This window comes from Schistocerca americana, chromosome 3 (assembly GCF_021461395.2).
Source record: "Schistocerca americana isolate TAMUIC-IGC-003095 chromosome 3, iqSchAmer2.1, whole genome shotgun sequence".
NCBI lineage: Eukaryota > Metazoa > Arthropoda > Insecta > Orthoptera > Acrididae > Schistocerca > Schistocerca americana.
This window is the reverse complement of record NC_060121.1, coordinates 406,967,487-406,987,096: the sequence shown is the minus strand read 5'-3', so window position 1 is coordinate 406,987,096 and position 19,610 is coordinate 406,967,487. Positions and strand designations below refer to the sequence as shown.

Sequence of the window (19,610 nt, the reverse complement as noted above, 5' to 3'; positions counted from 1 at the left end):
GGAGGGTGTTTGTAACTACAGGTAATGTTGGCACAGGTACCTTTGTGCATGGTGAAGCTTGTGGTGGCAGCAGCCTGGTATCTTTTAGGGGTGATGTTAGGACCAACAGTGGCTTCACCTGCTTGACAGAGACCTTTGTGGTTTTGATGTGTTTCAAAATAACAGCAGGAAGGGACCAGTGTACAGTAGTTGGAGCAGCAACTCAATGAGACCTGTGCAGAGCATGACGTGTGTACAGTCATGCAAGAGTGCCCTGGGGCAAGGGAGGTTGTGACCCCCCCCCCCCCCCCCCAGTCTCAGGGAAAGGAAAAAATGTAGTGTAGCCAGGTGTTTTTCTTTCAAGAAAATGATTTGAAAGTCAGTATTATACAGGTTTTTAACAGGGTCAGAACTGAAACTTTTTTATGGCTACTTACAAGTCACCATCATCTTCGAAAATATTAAAAATATCCCATAACCCCCAGGTCTAGCTCCCCCTACAAACTTTGAGACTCACAAAATCACTTTTTATTTACATCAGTTACTCCCACATACTTGACAACTCCTGTTATTAAATTTTACTCTGTCTAATACCTGTTACAGAGATGGTACGCAGTGCCAAAATCAAAAGAATCTGAAAGGGATTTTCGATTGTCATTTTGGCATCAAGAGAAACACTTGCTTTCTGGAAAAAATCAGTTGAAACCTGTATTAAAATTAATGAAGGTATGTAATTTAGTGTAATTATGTTTTCATTACTTTAGATTGCAGTGCAACAGCAATGCTTCTGACAAAACCCAGATGCCAATGCACCCAAAAAAAAGCAACAATGTTCACCAGTACAGTAGATGTGGTGTTTCAAATCATTGATAAAACAATAGTGTGTACTTGACTAGAAAATGATGATATGAAGTATTCCAATAGCAATTTGTCAGAAGGTGGACATAGTTTACAGCTATGAAATTACTCAAAATCTTTTCATACATGAAATTAGTGACTGTAGTGGAAAACAAGTTTACTGTGGTAATTTTTTTCTTGGACACAAGCATCAGAATATAGTCATTTCAAAATTATGTTTTTTAAAAAATTCCTAAAATTCTAAAGGCACCACCACCATTAAGGCTGCTAATTGTATACTGCAGTTCAGTTGTGTACTGATAGCAATAAGTTTTGCAGATACTGAAATCATCCATTGGATCTGACGTATTTCAACCCTCAAGCATTCCTACTCTTGCACTTAGAGCAACACTTATCAAAAAATGTCAGTACATTATTCCATTAACAATGTGCAGAGCTGTTCTGCGGCCTTTTCCTTTATCACAGCTTTGTGAGTCTGTGTGAGATGATGTACCACTATTTCTCTAACAGAAGCAAAATAAGTTCTTCTGAGGAAAGTAAAAGAAAGAGAGTGTAGTTCTTGACTCGTATTTTTATGAGGACTGATACACCTGTCGGACTTAAAATTGTTGGAGAAAAGGTTCATGATTGTATTTCAGATGTGTTTAGATTATGGATTTTCCATAGTGTTGGGAGGAAGTTTTTGATGGTGTGGTAAATGTAATAAGTCTGTGAGGCAGATTTGTCAACTGTTAGGGGATGTGGGGAAGGTTTGGAGGCTATTGCAGAGGTGGTGGATAGTCATGTTCCAAGATGGGAGTAGGAGATGCACAGGTTGAAGAGTTTTTTGAAGTGGCATTGAGCATGTTGCTCTCATTCAATGTGAGAAAGGGATACAGGAATTTGGGATTGCAGAGCAGGAGAATTTTGTAGATGGAGAAGAGGTATCTCCTTCCCTGTTCCCACTCCAAGCCTACTATTCCACCAATGCACACATAGGCTTTCTACTTCAACGCCCTCCCCCCCCCCCCTCCACCGCCCCCCCCCCCCACCCCCCCTGTCTAACGTCCCACCAGCACATAGCTGCCCTACTCACTCTCCTCGATGTCCCTGTATGCTCCTGCAAGCAGCACTTTACCATCCCTGACACCTGCTCTGCTATCTCTCCCCCTCTCCCACCAGCCTCATCCTTACCCCCACCGCATAGATTGCTTCTGCCACCATGCGCAGTTGCTTGCAGTCTGGTCTCGGCAGCCAGAAACACTGTGTGTGTGTGTGTGTGTGTGTGTGTGTGTGTGAGAGAGAGAGAGAGAGAGAGAGAGAGAGAGAGAGAGAGAGAGAGAGTTGTTTTTGTGTGAATGTGATATATCTGTGTGTGTGTGTGTGTGTGTGTGTGTGTGTGTGTCTCTATTTCAGAAGAACGCCTTTTGGCGAAAGCTTACTTGTTTAGTAGTCTCTTGTGCCTGTCCACAACTCAGTGTCTACACTATATGGTGAATAACAATCTATCCTTTTCAGAGTATTGTCATTATTCCATTCTGGATTTTCTAAAGTATTGTTTTATTAATATAATTCTGTTTATTTCTTGATATAGTCTTCTTTTGGGTCATTAACTCATTTATAACATACTTATGAGGGCAAGGCAAAAACTTCTCTTTCTGATAGTTGGTTATTGCATTTTTATGTAAAAAATGCATTTCTTTCCAATGCAATGCCTGTCTTAGCCAACTTATTTTGTCCAACATTTTTCCATGAGAAGATTCTGAATGACCTGGAAAATGCTCATCCAGTATTCCCATAACCTCTTCATTAGACTGTTCATCCAGAAAACTTGAATTGTATTTGCAGTGCTGTTTCGCCTGTTACATAATAGAAAACACTGACTTTAGCCTCTTCTACATCTACATCCATACTCCGCAAGCCACCTGACAGTGTGTGGCGGAGGGTACCCTGAGTACCTCTATCGGTATTTCCCTTCTATTCCAGTCTCCTATTGTTCGTGGAAACAAGGATTGTCAGTATGCTTCTGTGTGGGCTCTAATCTCTCTGATTTTATCCTCGTGGTCTCTTCGCGAGATATACGTAGGAGGAAGATAAATTTAACTTCACCCTTTATGGAGCAGTGTCATTAGCTTTCAGCCTCTACATTCAATCCTGTAGTGCACAATATGTTGATTTTGTGTGTAGTTATAGTTTGCATCAAACAGCCAATTTTTTAAATTGTTGAATAGAGCTGAAGTCTCATTACAAATATTCACAAACTTTGAATGAATTTCCGTTGATGATAGACTGTCCAAAGAAAAGAATTTTATGGAAATGTAGTATTCCACTTAAACTACATGAAAGAAACATACACGACTGCTTCTGAAAGTCTGAATAAGTACGGGAAGCTTACCAGTTGGGACTGATTCAAGAGATTGAGAAGGTCCAAAGAAGAGTGGCAAGATTCATGACTTTAACATTTAGCTATCACGAGAGCATTACAAATCTCGTAGAAAGTTTGAAGTGGGACACACTTGCAGATAGATGGGGCACTAAACAGAAGGGGCTGCTCACTAAATTCTGAAATCCAACATTCACCGAGGATGTAGAGCATATATTATTACCACCAACTTTCAAATCATGCAATGATGTACCATTCAAAGATAAGGGAAATAAGAGCTCGTACTGAGGTGTTCAGACAGTCATTTTTCCCTCACGCGATCCGCGAGTGGAAAAGAGGGGGGGAAATCTGACGTTGACGCGAATTGTGCCCTCCGCTGCACACTGCTTGGTGGCTAGAGGACTAAATATGTAGATGTAGATGTAGATGTCTATTCCACAGATCAAGTTGCTATTTGTGATGGATTATTGTGCAACATGCTTTCACATAACAGAAAGCAAATTTCATTGATATTGTGATCTATGTGGCAGGATGACAAACTTTCTACTTGTCCTCTGAGATTTCTTGGGTTCTCCTAAGTAGAAATTCATTTTGGCAGTGATCTTTCACATTATGACATTTTCTCCCTATTGAACTACTTTTTCAAATATTTGAGGATGATTTGTGTTGATTTTCACAGTGGTTATGTGGCAAACATGATCACATGGAAAAAGTTTTTGCTGCTTGTTTTGATATTTCCTACACCTTCCATAACTGATAGTACAATAGCACATTGTGTAATCTGTAAAATGGGGCAAAATAAGTTTTTTTAAGGATAAGAATAGACAAAATGTAGAGAACAGGTAGATGAAGTAGGAATTTCGACAGTTTTAGCTTGAAGGGACAAAAAAATGTTCTCTGCAAATGTAGGCTTACTCTGAAATGCATCAAATAAAAAATCACTATGTAGCACTGTTATCTGGAATGAATATTTCACTCTGCAGCAGTGTGTGTAATGTTTTGAAATTTTGGTAGCTCTGAAAAGAATTCCAACTCGCTTCACACACTGCAGGAGAAAGGTATTGAACACTTCTGCAGTTTGACTACCATAATAATTAGCTGTGACTTTCCAGCTAATATAATCAACATGGCTTTCTTTAGAGTATTTTATGAGGTAAATCAAGGGCTTTGATTGTCCCTTGCTCTCATACTGAAAGTACTTCAAAAATCAGTTGGAATCCCCTTGAACATAAGTAAATTCTTTGGCATGTGGTCACAGTTTACTTTGGCCTGTTTGTCTATAGTCATCTTGCCAGAACCTTTCTCATATTCAAATGTTTTTGCATATGTTAGATAGTTGAAATTTTCATTACATTGCATTTATGTGCTCAGCAACCTCATGCCTACTATTGTCTGTAGCTTAAGTTATCAACTCAACTGGACACCTTGGATTTTCAGCAACTGGACACCTTGGATTTTCAGCATTACATGTGCTAATGTGACCACTACGAGTGGAGTGTGATTCATGTAATACTTTCAGTCTTTCTTACATTTAAGTATCATTTACACAGTTGAGAAGTAACTCTTTATTAACAATCTGACATCATTTGCCAATTATCCTAGTAAGAAACACACACTTGTATTAATACGGATACTTACAGTAAGTAGAAATGAAGATTTCAAATCAGTTTTTGGAAGTATATAGAGGAAAGATGTCTACTGCAAGTCTCTTTCCCAATTCACTCGCTTGTCCTCCAACCAGTCCTTGTATGTTTAGTGTTCTCAGTTTAGTCTGTGTTAACTTCCAAATGTCTGTTTGCTGATGAATGACTGTAAGCAATTTGCAAAAAATCGTATCTTGGTATTACTAAAATTTAGTGTTTTTTGTGAGGTAAATATATGAAAAAATGCAAAAAAAGTGTCATGTACAGTTCACTGTCTAGTCACAGCAAGTAAGTGATGGAGTACTGATAATCTATCATACTGCAAAATCTTATTTTATAATTCAATTTTTAGATTATTTTAAAAACATTTTTTCTCTTATACAGTGCTTCATTTTTTGTTTAACTTATTTATCATATCTGGTAATGGAGAAATAAGCTGATGGACTTTTCTTTCCATTTTCTAGAAACTAAGAGATGTCCAAAATTGGAAAGGAATTGCAAGCTACTACTTAAAGACACTCTTTTTATGGAAAAATGACACTGATTATAATTGGTCCAAAAGTATGGGTGAGCTTTTTATTGAGGTAAGTGTTATCACCTGAAAAATTACTTAGAATCATTTTTTTAAATGTGAACTTGTTTAGTGGCAGCAATGAACTGAGCTGCTTTAGTTCATAAGAAGTTCCAATGGAAAGTTGTAATATGGATAGAGACTGACAAGGAACTGCTGGAGTGTGGGGTTGCTAAAGGCCAATGATGTTTAGAGCATTTGACGCTCCATATATTGTCTACCATGCAATGGGGTGTGGGACTTGAGCAGCAAGTGCTACACTCATAGCTCACTTATTTGTTACATAGTTTAAGTCTTAATTTCTTTGCGTGTTTTTGGGTACTTGCATAGTTTAATTCACAAATTTTGGGCATATTGTAGTATTTGAAAGTTGTAGCATCGCATTTTAGTACCTGAATAGTGTAGAATCACATTGTCTCCTTCTGCCGCCGAGCAGTGTGTCAGCAGTGCGCAAGTAGCAGCATTACTGCATTTACTAGGCAACCTTTTATTTTAATAACTGTTTAAATTTTGTGTTGAATTGTTTGTGCTCTCTGTAGATCAGTTCAGACGTTCTTTGCAAAACAGTATTTAGCATGGATAGGGACTGCGACTGCTGTGTTCGGATGGGGGCTGAGTTGCCATCCCTTCGCTCCCAGCTTCAGGCAATGTTTGCTTCCGTCACACAGCTTGAGGCTGTTGCCTGTGGGGGTCCAGACATGGGTTTGTCGGGGACGGCCAGCTCATCCTACTCATTCCCCGATCGGGCTACGGCTGTGGTTAACCGGGATACTGCCCACATTGAGGCAGACCCCTCACCCATGGTAGAGTGGGAGGTCATCTCGAGGTGTGGCAGGGGGCAAAAGACATTCCGGAGGGCTGAACGGAAGGCCTCTCCAGTTCGTCTGACGAACAGGTTTCAGGCTCTGTCTCCGGCTGATACTGATCTTCGGCCAGACATGGCTGCTTGTCCTGTTCCAGAGGTTGCCCCTCAGTCTGCAAGATCCGGGCGGTCGCAGAGGGTGGGCTTACTGGTAGTTGGGAGCTCCAACATCAGGCGTGTAATGGGGCCCCTTAGGGATATGGCTGCAAGGCAGGGGAAGAAAACCAATGTGCACTCTTTGTGCATACCGGGGGGAGTGTCATTCCAGATGTGGAAAGGGTCCTGGGTGCATCCATCTGCAGGTGGTCACTCATGTCGGCACCAATGATGTGTGTCGCTATGGATCGGAGGAAATCCTCTCTGGCTTCTGATGGCTATCTGATTTGGTGAAGACTGCCAGTCTCACTAGCGGGATGAAAGCAGAGCTCACCATCTGCAGCATCATCGACAGGACTGACTGCGGACCTTTGGTACAGAGCCGAGTGGAGGGTCTGAATCACAGGCTGAGACAGTTCTGCGACCGTGTGGCCTGCAGATTCCTCGACTTGCGCCATAGGGTTGTGGGGTTTCGGGTTCCGCTGGATAGGTCAGGAGTCCACTACACCCAGCAGTCGGCTACACGGGGAGCAGGGGTTGTGTGGAGTGGACTGGTTATTTTTAGGTTAGATGGCCTCAGGCAAGCACAGAAAGGGCAACAGCCTCAAAGGGTGCGGGGTAAAGTCAGGACATGCGGAGACAAAGCAGCAATCGGTATTGTAATTGTAAACTGTCGAAGCTGCATTGGTAAAGTACCGGAACTTCAAGTGCTGATAGAAAGCACCGAAGCTGAAATCGTTATAGGTACGGAAAGCTGGCTGAAGCCAGAGATAAATTCTGCCAAAATTTTTACAAAGGTGCAGACGGTGTTTAGAAAGGATAGATTGCATGCAACCGGTGGTGGCGTGTTTGTCGCTGTTAGTAGTAGTTTATCCTGTTGTGAAGTAGAAGTGAATAATTCCTGTGAATTATTATATGTGGAGGTTACACTCAACAACCGAGCTAGGTTAATAATTGGCTCCTTTTACCGACCTCCCGACTCAGCAGCCCGAACTTTTCGCGCAGAACAGGGAATCAGTGATCATAAGGCCATTGCAGCATCCCTGAATATGGAAGTAAAAAGGAATATAAAAAAAGGGAGGAAGGTTTATCTGTTTAGCAAGAGTAATAGGAGGCAGATTTCAGACTACCTAACATATCAAAACGAAAATTTCTGTTCCAACACTGACAATGTTGAGTGTTTACGAAAAAAGTTCAAGGCAATCGTAAAATGCATTTTAGACAGGTACATGCTGAGTAAAACTGTGAGGAATGGGAAAAACCCACCGTGGTTCAACAACAAAGTTAGGAAACTACTGCGAAAGCAAAGAGAGCTTCACTGCAAGTTTAAACACAGCCAAAACCTCTCAGAGAAACAGAAGCTAAACGATGTCAAAGTTAGCATAAGGATGGCTATGCGTGAAGCCTTCATTGAATTTGAAAGTAAAATTCTATGTACCGACTTGACAGAAACTCCTAGGAAGTTCTGGTCTTACGTTAAATCAGTAAGTGGATCAAAACGGCATATCCAGACACTCTGGGATGATGATGGCATTGAAACAGGATGACACGCGTAAAGCTGAAATACTAAATACCTTTTTCCAAAGCTGTTTCACAGAGGAAGATCGTGCTGCAGTTCCTTCTCTAAATCCTTGCATGAACGAGAAAACAGCTGACATCATAATAAGTGTCCAAGGAATAGAAAAGCAACTGAAATCACTCAACAGAGGAAAGTCCACAGGACCTGATGGGATACCAATTCAATTCTACATAGAGTACGCAAAAGAACTTGCTCCCTTCTAACAGCTGTGGACTGCAAATCTCTAGAGGAACAGAAGGTTCCAAATGATTGGAAAGGAGCACAGGTAGCCCCAGTTTTCAAGAAGGGTCGTCGAGCAGATGCGCAAAACTATAGGCCTATATCTCTGACATCGATCTGTTGTAGAATTTTAGAGCATGTTTTTTGTTCGCGTATCATATCATTTCTGAAAACCCAGAATCTACTCTGTTGGAATCAACATGGATTCTGGAAACAGCGATCGTGTGAGACCCAACTCGCTTTATTTGTTCATGAGACCCAGAAAATATTAGATACAGGCTCCCAGGTAGATGCCATTTTCCTTGACTTCGAGAAGGCGTTTGATACAGTTCCACACTGTCGCCTGATAAACAAAGTAAGAGCCTACGGCATATCAGACCAGCTGTGTGGCTGTATTGAAGAGTGTTTAGCAAACAGAACACAGCATGATGTTCTCAATGGAGAGACGTCTACAGACATTAAAGTAACCTCTGGCATGCCACAGGGTAGTGTTATGGGACCATTGCTTTTCACAATATGTATAAATGACCTAGTAGATAGTGTCGGAAGTTCCATGCGGCTTGTCGCGGATGATGCTGTAGTATACAGGGAAGTTGCAGCATTAGAAAGTTGCAGCGAAATGCAGGAAGATCTGCAGCGGATAGGTACTTGGTGCAGGGAGTGGCAACTGACCCTTAACATAGACAAATGTAATGTATTGCGAATACATAGAAAGAAGGATCCTTTATTGTATGATTATTATGATAGCAGAACAAACACTGGTAGCAGTTACTTCTGTAAAATATCTGGGAGTATATGTACGGAACGATTTGAAGTGGAATGATAATAAATGTTGGTAAGGCAGGTGCCAGGTTGAGATTCATTGGGAGAGTCCTTAGAGAATGTAGTCCATCAACAAAGGAGGTGGCTTACAAAACACTCGTTCGGCCTATACTTGAGTGTTGCTCATCAGTGTGGGATCCGTACCAAGTTGGGTTGACAGAGGAGATAGAGAAGATCCAAAGAAGAGTGGCGCGTTTCGTCACAGGGTTCGTGATAGCATTACAGAGATGTTTAGCAAACCCAAGTGGTAGACTCTGCAAGAGAGGCGCTCTGATCGCGGTGTAACTTGCTGTCCAGGTTTCGAGAGGGTTCGTTTCTGGATGAGGTATCGAATATATTGCTTCCCCCTACTTATACCTCCCGAGGAGATCACGAATGTAAAATTAGAGAGATTCGAGTGCGCATGGAGGCTTTCCAGCACTCGTTCTTCCTGCGAACCATACGCGACTGGAACAGGAAAGGGAGGTAATGACAGTGGCACGTAAAGTGCCCTCCGCCACACACCGTTGGGTGGCTTGTGGAGTATAAATGTAGATGTAGATGTAGATCCAATGGTGAGCACAGGATGAGGCTACATAGCCTAGCTGAGTCGACAAGCAAGTCACAACAGTACTACAGTTCTAGTGGTGCTGATACAAAGCAGAGCAGTTGCAAAGATAAACAAAGCAAACATTGCATTATATTTACAGCAACAGTTGCCAAAGTTGACATTTCATCAGAAAGGAATCCAAGGAGTTTTGCAGAGTGAGCAAAAAGTGGCAGATGAAATATTAGCATTTTCGCAAAATGAGTCAGTGGAATATGTTGTGTGATATTCGCTCAATTGTGTGGTCAGTGTATATGAGGAATACAATGATGAGTATACATACTTTACAAGTGAAAGTGCAACAGGTGTCGAGTCATGTAGTTCATCGTCCATGGTGACAGATCCTGTTTCCAATGAAACATAGTGAAGAAAAATTGTCTTCTATAGAGTGGGTACTAAATATAATTACGTACATGGAAGATCATACACAGCATAGTAATAAAACAGTTATGAACAAATTTTAGGTAAGTCCATAGGAATTAGATTAGATTAGATTAGTACTTGTTCCATAGATCATGAATACAACACTTTGTAATGATGTGGAATGTGTTATTACAACCTTATACTGCATAAGAAAAACTATGGATATTCAAGGGAGGGTAAGGTGCACTTTTTACAAAAACTAGTGTTTGCCCATTTCAAGAATGCTTGATACAGTTTATAGTATGTGCATGATAGTGACCTACTGCATTATGCACATCAAATAGCACACAACATAGATTAAAGTGATTTCAGGAGAAGCAGTGGATGGTTGCATTACTTCAAACAGTACTAGAGAATTCGAAGATGTAAGATAACTTCAAAACAAAGTGTCAACTTGGTGATCCACGGCAAACTGCAGAATTTGCCTAAAAATTTGTAGATGAGATAAACAAACTTACCCCATCATTCAGCAAGAAACTTGTTTTCATCCCTGACAAATTGGAATATGAATAGGGAATACATAAGATAGGAATCCTGGAAATTAGATGTACTAAGAGAGTTGTATTAAATGAGTTACCATCAATGCCTTAACATATTTGTATACAATTATGCTGACTGTTAACCTGTAAGCTAAATTGACTGGAAGGTTATTTATTGTGCTGTGAGGAGTTGGACGTGCTCTGCCCCCTCCCGTTCTTTCTCATGTGCATGATCATGCAAGGGCAGGAGGGAATATTTACGTCACAGCAAGCAAGAGTTGGAAAATGGGTGTAAGAGAACCACAACTATGGTACGGGCACTGCTTTTGCCCAATAGCTGGTCACAGTAACTTGCTTGATTCCTGGTATGTGAATAAACATTATACTCCTTTAGAGCAAACTATCCGTCCTGAAAAGTGTGTGACATTGCAGTTCATACCACCTGGAACCACTGGACAAATTGAATCTGTGGACATTGGTTTTTTCCATGCCTATAAAACATATTATCACACTATCTGCAATTATGCCTTAAACGATAGCCAGTTTCACGTAAAGCTCTACGACAAACTGTTTCGCATTGTGCCATCACATTCCATCAGTTCTCATCACCACCTTATACCAATATGATCCTATATACATTCTGTAAGAGTGGATATCTGGCTGAATGTCCCACACAATTTGTAACTCCCAAGGAGTTCACCTTCAGTCTTGATGGTGCGAACGTTTGGGATCACAATGGCATGTCATTTTTCATACATGGTTCATGGTACAAGTTAATTATTTGTTTTGAACATTTTTTTAATGTCGACAATGTCCATTTTGTGAAGTGTAATACATATGTTCCATAGAAGGTTGATCTTTGCTCCTTCCAGAGACTCATTTTCTGTCACCTTCGTAATGCACATGGTGAGTCATTAGCAGCTAATATTTTTCCTGTCATAATTGTTAACACAGCACTTTCAATTGAACCTTATTAAATATTGAGCTTATTATCTCATGCCCAAGGGGATCCTTGTGAGAATGGTGTATTCAGACTCAAGTTGAGTTGGTTTCTCTCTGCTCACAGCTTCAGGTCATGCTGGCAGTGGAACCATGTAGCTTAAGGCTTTCAGTGGTGGTACTGTGTGGTGCATCTCAAGCATCCTCTGATTGGTTCAGTGCTGTGGTCTGCCCAAATACTGCCCACATTCAATGTGACCCTTCACCTAAGGTCAAGTTTGAGGTTTGGAAGATGACTGAAGCATTGGCAGAAGACTTTTTGGGGAGTTAGTTAAAATAACTATCTGATCTGTTTAGGAAATTATTTCTTGACCATAAAGTTATGGGTATACACAGAGGTAAGATTATTGCTGGTTCAGAACTCCAATATAAGGCATATCTTGAGCCACTTAACAGCTTGGCTGCCATTGAGTAATCCAGCATTCACTCTGTGTGTGTCACAAGGAGAGTCATCCCAGATGTGAAATGGGTTCATGACTGCTCCCAGTGATTGTTCTATAATTGTTTAATGTTAACAGTAATGGATCTTTCTGCCTATTTTTGTGCAATGCATTACATTTGTTTATGTTGAGGGTCAATTACCAGTCCCTGCACCAAGCGCAAATCCAATGCTGGAGTTCCTGAATTTTGCCACAATTTTCTGGTTTGAGCCTTCTGTTTATACAACAGCATAATCCACAAAAAGGCTCGTGGAACTTCTTTTGTTATCCAATAGGTAATTTATGTACATTGTTAAAAGTCTAACAATATTCATTTGGGATATGCCGAAAGTTACTTTGATGTCAGAAGACCTCTATCCATTGGGAATGACATGCTATGCCCTGTTTGCTAGAAACTCTTGAATCCAGTCACACATCTGATCTGATATAAGTGTGCTCTTATTGTGTTCATTAGGTGGCAGTGTGGGACAGTATTTAATGCCTTCCGGAAGTCAAGGAACTCGGTATCAGCCTGGATCCTGGTGTATACTACTGCCTGGATTTCATGAAAAAAACAAGTGAGCTAGGTTTCACATGATTGTTGCTTCTGGAACCCATTCCTACAGAGGAGATTTTCAGTCCCCATACATGCCATAATATGAGAGCATAATACAGGTTCCAAAATTCTATAACAGAGTGACATCAGAGATATAGGGCAACAGTATTGTGTTTTTGTATTGTATTTATTGTTCTGGTTGCCTAAAAAAGCATCCTTTTAAGTACAGTTTCTAGGCAAAGTTATTTAAGGTTACAATAAAATACTTTATGCATTAAGTATTTATATAGCACACTTCATAAATTTAAAATATTCTTAAACAGAGTAAAAGCAGCGTGTCTGTTCGATGACTCTTCTTTTAAATAAAAACGACCTGTGCACTTTTTCTATCATGAGTAATGTGTATCAATCCTCCAGCAGCTTCTAGTGCACTGCTGGTAGAAGAGGAGCCTTCTTTTGCATTCTCTATGTAGAAACGTATTGTATCCTATTCTAGTGGCTTTTCCTCTGTGGAGTGATTTCAGTTGTTTTTCTAGCCCATGGTCATATGTTTTGACATTTGTGCAGTGATTCAAAGGAGGAACTACAGAGATATTTTCCTCGGTGAAAGAGTTTTGAAAAAAGATGCTTAGTATTTCTGGCTTCTCTATGTTGGCCTCAATTTTGATGCCATTATTTATTTTATTTATTTATTGATTTGTTTAACCTGGCAAGATTAGGGCCATCAGGCCCTCTCTTACATCTAACCAGGCATTCTACTTATTTTACATTCATATGTTTTAGTAGGCATGTTAAACTACATCTAGTACAAAAAGTGAAATAAACAATTTGAAAGGTACACCTGGAAAAATACATACATATAGAGTTTATATTCTTAGGTCACAAGTACTGTTATAATTAGACATTATTGAAGAGACAGATTTTAGATAGGAGTGCCGGCAGCACGGAGTATGAGGGAGACTCATGGTGAAGGGAGGAGAAGAATAGAGACATGATGAAACATAATTAAGGAAATATAAAGGAAAAGAAGATTTCGTGGCTAATAGAGAAAGATGAAGAGGAAGGCATCTCAGGAGCAAGATAGGAGACGCTAGCTTTGCTATTTGACAGATGAGGGGATTGTCCTTGTACATTAATTTTGTGGAGAACTTTGTGAGGATGATAGTAGGAAATGCTTCAACTTCTTCTTAAAAGCAGCAGGAGATCGAATTTTGCGCAAGGTAAGGGGCAGTTTGTTCCATAGGCGGACAGCGGCAACTGAGAAGGAGTTTGCAAAAGTTTTTGTTTTGTGAGTGGGCACAGTTAGGATACCAAATAAGAGTGACCTCGTGTTTCGATTATGATGACATGACAGGTTTTTAATCTCTGAAGCAAGGTACTGGGGTGCTTGCGCGATGAGGAGTCGGTGGAGTAGACATAGAGTGTGGTAGTCACGCAATTTGTCCGGCCGCAGCCACCCTAGCTCGGAGTATGAAGCACTAACATGATCATATCGGCGAATGTTGCAGGTGTAACGCACACAGGCATTCATGGTTAGCTCTAGCCGTCTTTTGTTTTCACTACTCATGCCTTGTTGAATCACATCACAATAGTGGAGGTTCGGTAGAACGAGTGCTTGCACGAGCTGGCGTTTCAAGTCCTGTGGAAATATGTTCCGAAACTTTTTGAGAGCATAGAGACAAGCAGACGTCTTTCGGCACACTGCGACTGTATTCTCCGCCCAGTTGAGATGCTCATCCAAAGTTACACCCAAGTTCTTCACTGTTTTCTGATATGGTATTGGAGTACCGTCGAGCAGAATAGGAGGTAGCCGTTCGCGGAAATCTGAACTTATTAATTTCTGATGGGCTATTAAGATTACTTGCGTCTTTTTTGCATTTAGTTTAAGCCCCAGGTTTTTCGCCCATCTCACTACTGAAGACAGATCATCATTCATCTGAGCGATTGCAGTGTTTACATCTTCAGGTCTGACGCTTAGGTAGAGCTGGAGGTCGTCGGCATAGAAATGATATTTACAGGAGGACAGAACCGACGAAATATCGTTGACATATAAAGAAAACAAAAGTGGTCCTAAGACTGATCCTTGTGGCACTCCCGAGGAAACATGTTTCCAGGAAGATTTTTCATTTACGCAGACAACACATTGCTGTCTGTCTTTTAAGTAGCTTTCAAACCATCTCATTGCACTATCAGAGAAATTAAGCTGTTGCATTTTTCTGAGCAATATGTCAAAGTTAACAGTGTCAAAAGCTTTGCTGAAGTCCAGTAGCGTCAATATTGTTGCCTTTCGATTGTCGATGGCATATTTCAGGTCATCAGTTACTTTAATTAGAGCAGTGTTTGTGCTGTGATGTTTACGGAAACCGGATTGAAATTTGTCATATAGGCTGAATTCATGCAAGTGTTCAGTGATTTGGTCATGAACAATATATTCAAGTGCTTTGGAAACAGCAGGCAGTATGCTAATTGGTCGGTAATCACTAGGCAGTTGCGGGTTTTCGATCTTAGGGATGGGTCGAATTAGGCTTCTTTTCCATGCAGTAGGATATATTCCGTTCACGAGGGAAAAATTAAATATGTCAGTTAAGACAGGTACTAAGATATCGGCAACATTCTTAATCATGGTTATACCGATACTGTCGTTGCCTATTGCATCAGAAGAGATTCTCATTATTGCTTTTCTTGCCGTATTTGTTGTTACATGTTTTAGATGGAAGGTATCGTTGTTAGTTATCCTGTTTGGGGATTCTTGTGGACGGTAATTATCAGCTGTGCTGGTATTCAGAGGTGCAGAGAAGAATTCATTTAATTCGTTAGCAGACACATGAAAAGTAGTTTCCGATTTTGCCTTTCCGACCCCCAAGCTACGGAGATTCTTCCATAGAGTCGTGGGCGTCAGATCGCTGCATACAAGGGAGCGAGCGTGCCTGATTTTAGCATTGCGAATGCATTGTTTCACTCTGTTCCGTAGCTTTCTGTATTCTTCGAAACGCTCGGGTTTCGGATCTGCCTTGAAACGCCTGTGGGCAGCATCCCTATTAGTCATCATTTGACGTAATTCAGCTGTCAGCCATGGAGCAGGAGATTTTCTTACACGGATTGTGCGCACAGGTGCATGTTTGTCATAGAGGGCAGTGAGTTTATCACCAAGGTCATTAATTTTGCCGTCGATTGTGGGTTTTCTGATTATTTGATGCCATAGGATTTCTGAGCAATCGGCTGTTAGAGCGTCAAGGTCAATACGTTTCATGTTCCTACAAGTTATGTAACGCGATTTGATCCTTGGGGGCTGCACAGAGTAGGCCAGGAATATTACATCATGTGCTGAGAGGCCAGGGGCCGATGTTTGACCAACATCTCTTACTTTGTCAGTCTGTTTCGTTGCGATTACGTCTATAAGAGTATGACTGTGCACTGTATGGTGTGTAGGTTGTAATGGAAGAATGTTCATGCTATTGCAACTAAACAGTCTTCTTAGGTTTATTGCGGAGGGAGTGTCTCTTAGCAGGTCTATGTTCAAGTCACCCATTACGATGACATGTTCGTATTGACATTGAAGTGAATGTAATTCCGACTGGAAAGAACTCATTGAGCTTATTTTTGGCGGCTTGTACACGACGCCAGTCAAGAATTTCCGACTTTGTATATTTATTTCAATGAACATGAATTCAGCCTCTTTTTCTTCAGCAGGATTTGACGTACATAAGACTTTCGCTTTGAGATCTGTTCGTATATACGCGCCGACCCCGCCACCTCGCTTTTTTGATCTGTCTGCCCTAAGAAATGTGTACCCTGGGAGATGAAAAGATGCAGAGGATATGTGTGGTTTCAACCACGTTTCGGATAAGAGGATTACGTGGTAGTTTAGTTGGTTGAAGAGGAGGCTAAGTTCTTCGTAATGCGCAGGTAAAGACTGGACGTTGCAGTGAGCTGCTAAAAGCTCTGACGAGTTCTGCCGAGCACCCTGGAGTAGGGTGGCAGACTGGTTTGTCCCTTTGTTAGGCACTACCTGCCGCGAGGGGCACTGGCCGCTGCTTCCGCCAAGTGACATACCACAGGGGTGTCCAAGATTTTGCACGCCCTGTTTGTGACACCGCGAGTGCCGAAAGAAAGGCGCCTGCTAAAGATTTCCTGAGGTTGCGGGAGTATAGAAAATGGATTAGTGGTATTCTGTGCAAGGAGAATATGACCAAAATAGTGACGGCTGTGTGTCACTGTGTATCCTCTGTCGTGCGAGGAGAAATGTAATTAGCGTATTTGAAACAGCTTAGGGTGGAAATAAGGGAGAAGGGAGTGATTTAAGAGGCCGATGCTGCCAGCAGAGAGAAGTAAGCTTAGTAATTAATAGATTATCGTAGGAAGCTAGAATTAAATTGAAATTTACTAAAGTGATACTGGTGGTGATTATCGTAGGAAGCTACAATTAGATTGAAATTTGCTAAAGTGATACTGATAGTGATTTTTGTTATGAACAATTTAAACCGAAGAGATGGGTGATTAATGAACTAAAGGAGAGACTAATAATTGCAATAGAACTATTTCAGAATCGAAGAGAATAAACTGAGAAAATGAAAAAAGAATTAGCAGTAACTAAAATTAAGTAATGGTTAGAGCTACAGACACAAAAAAATAGTGAAAAGTTAATACAGTTACAAAAACAATTAGTTGAAGGTACAAATATGGGTATAATTAAAAAATTAATACAATTACAAGACTATATCTGAGTATTGGGGCTGTTACAATTGCAAATGGTGTTAAGTTTGCACTTTTGGCTCGAGTAGCTTCACTTAATACTATTCAGTTCTGTCATGTTTGTGACTGTCTTCTTTCCAGCTGCTGTCTTAATGATTACTCTGCCATCCTGAGTCCACACATTCTGAAGACCGAAATGGGATATGGCACTGTTTAAAATCTTTAGCCGTTCATGTGTCAGATCTTCCCTTATTGTAAGCCCTGTCCTTGCTAACTTCTTCTTCTGGGTAAAGATCTCTGCCCTTTTTCGGTACGAAACAAATTTAATTATTATTGGACGAGGTTTGGTGGCACCTGGTAATTTTCGTCCCACCCGATGGCTCCTGTCAATGTCTGCCTTGGTCACTTCAACACCTAATTTTTCACGTGCAACTTGTATAAGCAGGTTGTCCGTGTCTTCTTCCTTATTTTCTACTACTCCAAACAGTCGTAGACTATTTCGCCTTTGGTACTGTTCTAGTTCGTCAGTTGCGGCAGATAGTTTGACTTCCAACTCTCGTGCCTTTTTCTCGTATTCAGACACAGACTTTTTTAGTGCTGTAATTTCGGCAGTATTGGCCTCAACAGTTTCACGCATTTTGGCCAATACTGCTGCCGTTACAGTATCTGATATAGTGCCTGCTATCAGATCGAGATTGTTTTTATCGCGAAGCGCAGCGTTTACCTCAGAGCGGACCAGCTCCGCTATACCGGGAGCCGCGGCCGCACCTTCCGCCAAGAGCGGGCCCGCCGCACCTGCTGCTTCCCCGCTGCTGGACGCGCTGCTGTTCACTCTTCTGTTTACCATTTTCTCGAAGATATTGGCGGAGCACAGAAAAAAAAATAGCACTACTGCACAGAACACTGTTGTTTTCACGATTTCCACTTGTACTAGACAACACCACCTGCGAGAACACCTTCGAATTCAACTAAATTTCGCGAGCCGAACTTAACACGTGTTACACTGCAGCCGCCATGACATTATGGTCTCAGTGTCTAGACAGAGACCTTAAATCCTGATTTAATATAAGACTAAAACTTCTTAGGTTTCTCTGCCAAGTTGTAAAATAGACCTGATAAGTGAAATGAAATTTTCTGAGGGATAAAAACAAAGAGGGGCTGATTATAGTTTAATTGAAAAACTATATTATTTTAAGGAAGGAGATTTTAAAGTGTAAGTCATTTCCAGGGGCAGGTGTGGACTGATCACAATTTATTGCTTATGGACTGCAGATCAAAACTGAGGAAATTGCAAGAACACAGGAAATTAAGGATATGGGACCTGGATAATTTGAAACAACCAGACTTTCTGAGGAGTTTCAGAGGGACCATTAGGCAACAGTTGACGGAAATGTGCGAAAGGAATACACTAGAAGAAGAGTAGTTAGCTGTGAGAGATGAAATAGTGAAGGCGGCAGAGGATAAAAAATTCAAGACGATGAGGGCTTTGGATGTCACAGGAGATAATGAATTTAACTGATGAATGGAGAAAATAGAGAAATGCACCAAATGACACAAGCAAAAGGAAATGTGGATGTCTAGAAAATGAGATTGACAGGAAATGCTAAATGGCTGATCAGAAATGGATAGAGGACAAAAGAGAATATAGAAGCACATACAACTAGGAGAAAGATAGATCCTGCCTATAGCTAAATTAAGGAAATTTTTGGAGAAAAGAAAAGAAACTGTATGAATATCAAAAGTTTAGAGGGAAAACCAATATTAAGTAAAGAAGGGAAAGTGAAAAGGTGAAGGATTATATATAAGGGCTATACAACAGAAGTAAACATGAAGGCAGTGTTATAAAAATATAACAGAGCATAGGTGAAGATAAGATACGAGATACCATACTGTGTGAAGAATGGTCTTGAAAGATCTTAGTTGAAACAAGGCCCCCATAGTAGACGAGATTCCCTGAGAACTAGGAATATCCTTGGGAAATCCAGCCGTAACAACACTATTCTGCGTGATGTGCAGGATCTATGAGACAGGTTAAATACATCTACATCTTCATCTACATTGATACTCCGCAAGCCACCCAACGGTGTGTGGTGGAGGGCACTTTACGTGCCACTGTCATTACCTCCCTTTCCTGTTCCCGTCGCGTATGGTTCGCGGGAAGAACGACTGTCTGAAAGCCTCCGTGCGCGCTCTAATCTCTCTAATTTTACATTCGTGATCTCCTCGGGAGGTATAAGTAGGGGGAAGCAATGTATTCGATACCTCATCCAGAAACGCACCCTCTCGAAACCTGGAGAGCAAGCTACACCGCGATGCAGAGCGCCTCTCTTGCAGAGTCTGCCACTTGAGTTTATTAAACATCTCCGTAACGCTATCACGGTTACCAAATAGCCCTGTGACGAAACGCGCCGCTCTTCTTTGGATCTTCTCTATCTCCTCCGTCAGACCGATCTGGTACGGATCCC

The 19,610-nt window shown here is 41.1% G+C and overlaps 1 protein-coding gene across 1 annotated transcript in view; it reads left to right on the top strand.

Annotated features, from left to right (window-relative positions):
- LOC124605222 (cyclic GMP-AMP synthase-like) overlaps positions 1-19,610 on the top strand; it is a 207,608-nt gene that overhangs the window by 119,665 nt on the left and 68,333 nt on the right. Inside the window, exons 7-8 of the mRNA XM_047136771.1 lie at positions 583-705; positions 5,307-5,426. Of these exons, the coding sequence (XP_046992727.1) occupies positions 583-705; positions 5,307-5,426 (243 nt within the window). The remainder of the gene's footprint in view (positions 1-582; positions 706-5,306; positions 5,427-19,610) is intronic.